General features: G+C 45.7%; 1 protein-coding gene across 1 annotated transcript in view; it reads left to right on the plus strand.

The window, feature by feature from the left end:
• The window catches only part of patj (PATJ crumbs cell polarity complex component), a 99,813-nt gene that overhangs the window by 7,386 nt on the left and 84,927 nt on the right, over positions 1 to 7,500 (plus strand). Inside the window, exons 2-3 of the mRNA XM_028588509.1 lie at positions 2,008 to 2,220; positions 3,109 to 3,171. Coding sequence (XP_028444310.1) covers positions 2,035 to 2,220; positions 3,109 to 3,171 — 249 coding nt within the window. The 5' untranslated portion in view covers positions 2,008 to 2,034. The remainder of the gene's footprint in view (positions 1 to 2,007; positions 2,221 to 3,108; positions 3,172 to 7,500) is intronic.

A 7,500-nucleotide genomic window follows, 5' to 3' on the forward strand; every position in this document is an offset into this window, starting at 1 on the left:
AATGTCAAAGCATCACAAAAGTCAATTATTAACAAATATGTCAGAAAAAGTGACAAAACGTACAAAAAAACGAAGCAACAAAAGCCTTTCAAAAAGCAACTAACTCCAGTCACAGTCAGGCCTGTAACAGTTATTACGTAGTTATATAATTTTCCATTTTATTTTCCATAATCGCGGTTTCTTCTCAGCTAAAGTCCTCAGGCGTATCTGACAACATTAGGGGAAGCATTTCTAAGGAGGTTGACCTTTCTGTTTGTTTAAAACATTAAAATATCCGCAAAATCACGTTTGCTAAACCCACCAGACTCCATGTAATTAATCAGGGATTTAAGCATAAAACAGACTTCATTCAAAGTCGACAGACACAAAATTAAACTATGAAAAGCCGTTTTGGGTCATCTTTCCAATTTTCCAACCAATCACAACTCTAGTTTTGGTTGAAATTACCACATAGTTTACAGATTTACATGTGAGAAAATGCCGGCTCAGTCCTGATTATTTACATGGAGTCTGGTGGAGATATGCTGGCTCTATACACGCTAAAAGTCCTGATTATTTACATGGAGTCTGGTGGAGATATGCTGGCTCTATACACGCTAAAAGTCCTGATTATTTACATGGAGTCTGGTGGGTTTAGCACTAGTGACTTCAGAGCTGTTTCTGGTTTAACAGAAAGGTCTCAGATCTTTTAAAGGTCTATCTCTGTAGGGATCCTTTCCATAATGTTGTCAGTCAGTCAGCGGAAAAACAAGCACTTTAGTGAAGGTAAATACAAGCTGGACTATCACTATTAACTTGTTTCTCTGCTGCTGACTGCAGACATCTCTCTTAATACTGGACCGATGTCAAAGATTTAAGTTCATCCTTTTGGTTTCTGTTCATGAAGTGAAGCCTGTTCTTCCGCTGCGTGTTTGTGTTGTGATTCTTTGAATGGATTATCCTGTCTGATTTCTCTGGTCTCTGTCTCCCCCTGCCTGTCTCTCTGCTGCTCTGCTACCTGTCTCTCTGCTGCTCTGCCAGCCTGTCTCTCTTTGCTGCTCTGCCTGTCTGTCTCTCTGCAGCTCTGCCTGTCTCTCTGCTGCTCTGCTTTTAAAATAACATAAAATCCAATTTAAAGTAGCTAAAATGGGCGAATGAGAACGGGATAAAACCTTACAAATGTGTTTACTGGGAAATTATTATGTAGAAAAGCGATGTTTCTGCAGCTTTCTTCAACCTTTTAGTTATTGACATTTTTCCAACATTTTAGTTGCGTCAGCCTGTCTCTCTCTCTGCTCCTCTGCCTGTCTCTCTGCTCCTCTGCCTGTCTCTCTGCTCCTCTGTCAGCCCGGCTTACTTTTATAATCCAGTCTGACAGCGAGTCTTAATGGACATAAGTAGATTTTCTTCAGGGCTAAATTTCGTGGTATATCAGATCGGTGCATAAACACTACTACTTTCTTTAACACTCTCCACCTACTGCTCTCTCTCACACACAAAAACACACACACACACACACACACACACACACACGGCGAAACTAGAGATGCACCGATTCCAACTTTCTAGGCCGATTCCGGTTTCCGATTTTCTTTGAGTCAGACCAGCCGATACCGATTTTAGCCGATTCCGATTTCATTGTTTTCTAACCACTTCACAGCACACGCGCATATGTATTTTCTATCTTTTCTTTTATAGAACATGTGTTGAACAGATAATGGATCACTGTGAAATAGAACTATATAAATGAGGCCCCAGGAGTCATTTATATAGTTCTATTTCACAGTGATCCATTATCTGTATTAAAAGTTGTCACGCAAGAAAAACGTTACGTGAAGCAGGGTGAAATTTGTCGTTGCAACATTCCTCGCAATAGTCGGGATTTATGAAGAATTTCCAAATGCGTAAAAATTTTCCCAGTTCCAGAGCCGGTTTTCTTTTCAACATTTTGGCACTTTTTTTATATTTGTTGTCATTTCTTTGACCCCCTCCAACCCCCCCCCCCCCCCCCCCCCCCCCCCTCTACAGGACCCTCTGGATCCTGGCCGCTGCGTGATGGTGATCCGGTCTCTGGTCCCCGGTGGCTCGGCAGACCTTCACGGTGGTTTTCTCCCAGGAGACCAGCTGGTGTCGGTCAACCACACAAAGCTGGACTCTCTGAGCCTGGACCAGGCCGTGGAGGTGCTGAAGACCGCCCCCCCCGGCACGGTGCGCCTGGGCCTCTGCAAGCCCCTGGTGGCGGTAAGTCAGTCCGCGCTGCACCGGTCTGGTTTCTCCAGTCCTTGGAGTTAGGGTTCAGATCCTTGGAGTTAGGGTTCAGGTCATGGGAGTTAGGGTTCAGGTCATGGGAGTTAGGGTTCAGGTCATGGGAGTTAGGGTTTAGGTCCTTGGAGTTAGGGTTCAGGTCCTTGGAGTTAGGGTTCAGGTACTTGGAGTTAGGGTTTAGGTCCTTGGAGTTAGGGTTTAGGTCCTTGGAGTTAGGGTTCAGGTCCTCTGAGTTAGGGTTCAGGTCCTCTGAGTTAGGGTTCAGGTCCTTGGAGTTAGGGTTCAGGTCCTTGGAGTTAGGGTTTAGGTCCTTGGAGTTAGGGTTTAGGTACTGGGATTTAGGGTTTAGGTACTTGGAGTTAGGGTTCAGGTACTTGGAGTTAGTGTTCAGGTCCTTGGAGTTAGGGTTCAGGTCCTGGGCGTTAGGGTTAGGGGGTTAGGGTTCAGATCCTTGGAGTTAGGGTTCAGGTCCTGGGAGTTAGGGTTCAGGTCCTGGGAGTTAGGGTTCAGGTACTTGGAGTTAGGGTTCAGGTACTTGGAGTTAGGGTTTCAGTTCCGTGGAGTTAGGTTTCAGGTCCGTGGAGTTAGGGTTCAGGTCCTTGGAGTTAAGGTTCAGGTCCTGGGCGTTAGGGTTAGGGTTCAGATCCTTGGAGTTAGGTTTCAGATCCTTGGAGTTAGGGTTCAGATCCTGGGAGTTAGGGTTCAGATCCTGGGAGTTAGGTTTCAGATCCTTGGAGTTAGGGTTCAGATCCTGGGAGTTAGGGTTCAGATCCTTGGAGTTAGGGTTCAGATCCTTGGAGTTAGGGTTCAGGTGCACCTTGGTTACAGTCTGATCTGTGTGTGTGTGTGTGTGTGTGTCTGCAGGTGGAGGAACCACAGAGGATCAGCCAGGGGTCTCTCAGCCACACACAGCTGCCTGTCCCAAAGGTAACACATATATACACACACACACACACACACACACACACACACACACACAAGAGAAGAAGAAGAGTAAGTGTTCAGTTTGTTGCCAGTGACTTAAAGTGCCCATATTTTGATAAAGAAAATTCCTTTTTCTGGTGATTTGAGGTGTTATTTTGTGTCTCTGGTGCTTCCACACACATACACACTTTGAATAAACCCATCCATGGTGTTCTGAGTGAGATCTGGTTTCTGAATGTGTCCTGCCTTCAGTCTCCTGGTGAGCTGGTCCAAACCTGCACGGCTTTCTACGGCACTAGCCGAGACGAGCTGGCTAACCTCAACCGTTAGCATGCTAGCGTTAGCACTGCTACAACACACACTAGTTCACCATGATCTATCAAAAGAACTACTTCCATGTTCTCCCTGGTTTAGAAGAAGTCTCCCAGCTGATCCTGAAGTCGGAGAAACAGCCTTTCTTTTACTGTCTATGGAGCTAGCTGACATGATCTACATCTGAGCCACTGAGCATGTGCGAGTGCAATCAAAGATAGTACAGAAGAAGAGATGTCTCACTCTGTAGCTAAAACCTGAACACAGGGTGAAAAGAGGAGCTCAGATGGTTTATCCAGTCAGCTAACCTGGATTTTCAGCCAGCGGTAGCTCTAATTCTGTTAGCTGCTCGCTAATGCTTTTTCCTCTTGGATCCCCTTTGGAATATGGACCAGGAACCTGAAATGGGGCCTTTTATTCTTTTATTCCTAAATTCTCGTTACACAAACGGCAAATCTCCTTTACCAACATGTTGCTAGCTTGCTGAGCTAACGAGCTATGCTTTGCCTGCAGCAGCAGCAGGGGTAGCCTGGCTCGGGGTTGTAGTTTCATACGCTTCTCTGATCTGATTGGTTGATTTGGCCCGTCTATCACCAACTATAGGTGGTGATAGACAGATGGTTCATCCAATCAGCTAACCAGGATTTTCGCCCCCTTCCCAAAAGTAAGTAAAAAACGGCAAGTTCCCAGATGGATATGCCGAGCAAATGTGAAGCGATCCATCTGGAGGAGTCAGGTTAGCAGCAATGTGCAGTACAACAACAACATGGTGTTTTTTGAAAATTAAACCATGTAAACCTATTCTGGTACAACCTCAAAATACAATTATGAGCCTGAAAATGAGCAGAATAGGAGCGCTTTAATTGCATATCGTAGCTGAACTGTCCAGAAGTCGGTTGTAGTAGGGCTGTGCTCGACTGAAGAACTTCTTAGTCGACTAACACTCGTTCAATCGTACCGACTAATCGATTAGTTGATTAAATCGACAGATCTGTAAATCTGAGTTTCTCTGCAAAGAGTCGTGCTAAAAGCGCCACCTTAATTCTTGTGTTTACCTGAGATGTGCTCGTACGTTCCTTGGAAATAAGTCATTCAGCATGAAAACCGCCTCAAACATGACTAATGGACTAAAGAGATCTAAGTTGACCAAGACCAAAATAACCGATTAGTCCACTGATCCACTAAGAGGGAGCAGCCCTAGGTTGTAGTGCTTGTTATTGATTGTGTTCATGGTGGATTGATTAATGGGTCACCGCACAGCCCTCTCCGGTCTACTAACAGCTGTGTGGATATTTGGAATATCTTTGAGAGGAAACTGAGTTCACGGAGTCTGAACTGAAACCACATTCGCTGCAGATTTTTACCGGACGCAGAAAAGAAACATTTGCACATTGCACCGTGTGCAAAAACCAGCAGCTCGAGTCCTGCTAGTTTAGCCAGAAACATAACTGACGATTTCACTTCAGCATCGCAGCAAAAAGCCGAAAAAAAAGAAGAGGTTTTAAATACTTGGATAAAAGGGACAGGCAGCAGATTTCTGTCCTCGGATCGAACAGTACTGCAGTAGTATTACTTCAGAGTACTGCAGTACTGACACTGGAGGACCAAGGTGTCCTCAGAGTACCCTTCCCCCCTCCTCTCCCAAAACCTCTGCACCCCCGACTCACTTAAGAGAGAGAGAGAGGTGCTGCTGTGGAGCTGATAGAGCACTTTAGACTTCAGCTGAGTCAGCAGAAACAAAGAGGAGAGGGAGGGAGAGAGGCAAGGAGGAGTGAGGAGACAGAGAGGGAGAGAGACACAGAGGACTGAGGGATGGGGAGAGGGAGAGAGAGAGAGACAGAGGAGGGAGGGATGTAGGGAGAGAGAGACACAGACGAGAGAGGGATGGTAGGAGAGAGAGAGATGGAGAGGATGGAGGGAGGGGGAGACAGAGGAAAGAGGGAGGAGTGAGAGAGAGAGACAGGAGAGAGGAGAGAGGACAGAGGGAGGAGAGAGGGACAGAGAAATGGCGAGAGACGAGAGAGAGGGGGAGAGAGGGAGGGAGAGATGAGAGACTAGGAAAGAAGAAAGGATAGAGGGAGGGAGAGAAAGAGGAGGGATGGATGGAGAGAGAGAGAGAGAGAGGGAGGGATGGAGGGAGAGAGAGAGGAGTGAGGGATGGAGGGAGAGAGAGAGAGAGAGAGAGAGAGACAGAGGAGAGAGGATGGAGAGAGACGAGAGAGAGAGAGAGAGGAGGGAGGGAGGGAGGCAGAGAAAGCCACAGGTTGGATTCTAACCCGATAGGAGAAATAAACTCTCTGGGTTGTTTACATTTCTTTAAACCAATCACAGCTCTTCATCACGAGCTCGCTATCAGAGCCAACAACTTTAGAGGACTAGCTAACGAGAGCTAACGAGAGCTAACGAGAGCTAACGAGAGCTAACGAGAGCTAACGAGACATAACGAGAGCTAACGAGAGCTAACGAGACCTAACGAGACCTAACGAGAGAGAACGAGAGCTAACGATGGCAGATAAAAACAGTCCTGACCATGTCGTGGTCGTGGCGTCCTCTCCTTTTTATTTCCAGGAGGCTTTTCACAGCCCACAGGTCTCTGATGGCTCTCCATCGCTATCGCTGTCACCCCTCCCTCTCTCACCCCTCCTCTCCCCCGTTACACACCCACGCCTCGTTAACTTTCAGAGGTCGCGCACTAGAAGAAGAAGAAGAAGAGCGCAGGCTGCTGGCATCACGTTATTCAGATCGTTTACTTGAGTCTTTTCTTTTCATGTCACTTTCTACTTTTTGCTACATTTCAGAGAGAAATATTGAACTTTAGTTACTCCTCTACATTCATCTGTTACACATTTAGTTACTAGTTACTTTAGTTACTCCACTACATTCATCTGTTACACATTTAGTTACTAGTTACTTTAGTTACTCAACTACATTCATCTGTTCCAGCTTTAGTTACTTTACACATTACATTACATCACACACACACGCACACAAAGATACACACACACAAAGATACAAATGCACACAACTACACGCACAGATACACACACACACTGACACACATAGACACACACGCGCACACACACACACACACACACACACACACACGCACATAGACACACACGCACACCCACAAATACATGCGCAGATACACACACACACACACGCACACACAGAGAAACACACATACACATCAGGACTTTTAGTGTGTATAGAGCCAGCATATCTCCACCAGACTCCATGTAAATAATCAGGACTTTTAGCGTGTATAGAGCCAGCATATCTCCACCAGACTCCATGTAAATAATCAGGACTTTTAGCGTGTATAGAGCCAGCATATCTCCACCAGACTCCATGTAAATAATCAGGACTTTTAGTGTGTATAGAGCCAGCATATCTCCACCAGACTCCATGTAAATAATCAGGACTTTTAGCGTGTATAGAGCCAGCATATCTCCACCAGACTCCATGTAAATAATCAGGACTTTTAGCGTGTATAGAGCCAGCATATCTCCACCACACTCCATGTAAATAATCAGGACTTTTAGCGTGTATAGAGCCAGCATATCTCCACCAGACTCCATGTAAATAATCACTACTTTTAGTGTGTATAGAGCCAACATATCTCCACATGTAAATGGGTGAATTAAGGGTTTATTTCAACCAAACCAGAGTGGTGATTGTCGGAACAGTGGAAAGATGAACCAAGACGGCTTTTGATAGTTTCATTTAGTTTCTCTCGACAATCGATGAAGTGTGTTTTTTACGACGATAAAACGACTGATTATTTACACGGAGTCTGGTGGGGTTTTGCTGCTGTCTACAACACAGCGATTGATTGCACAGAAGATGCAATCACTGCAGTAAAACAAGTCGCTGCAGAGAGCCCTGAAGCGGCCGACTGTCGTCATCGGCTAACGGCCGAGACATTAAACGACATCGTCTTTTAAATCTTATGAATATGAGGCCAGGGCAGTCACGGCCAGCACACATCCGTCTGCAGAACATCCTGTTAGCGTTATG

This window comes from Perca flavescens, chromosome 9, assembly GCF_004354835.1.
Source record: "Perca flavescens isolate YP-PL-M2 chromosome 9, PFLA_1.0, whole genome shotgun sequence".
NCBI lineage: Eukaryota > Metazoa > Chordata > Actinopteri > Perciformes > Percidae > Perca > Perca flavescens.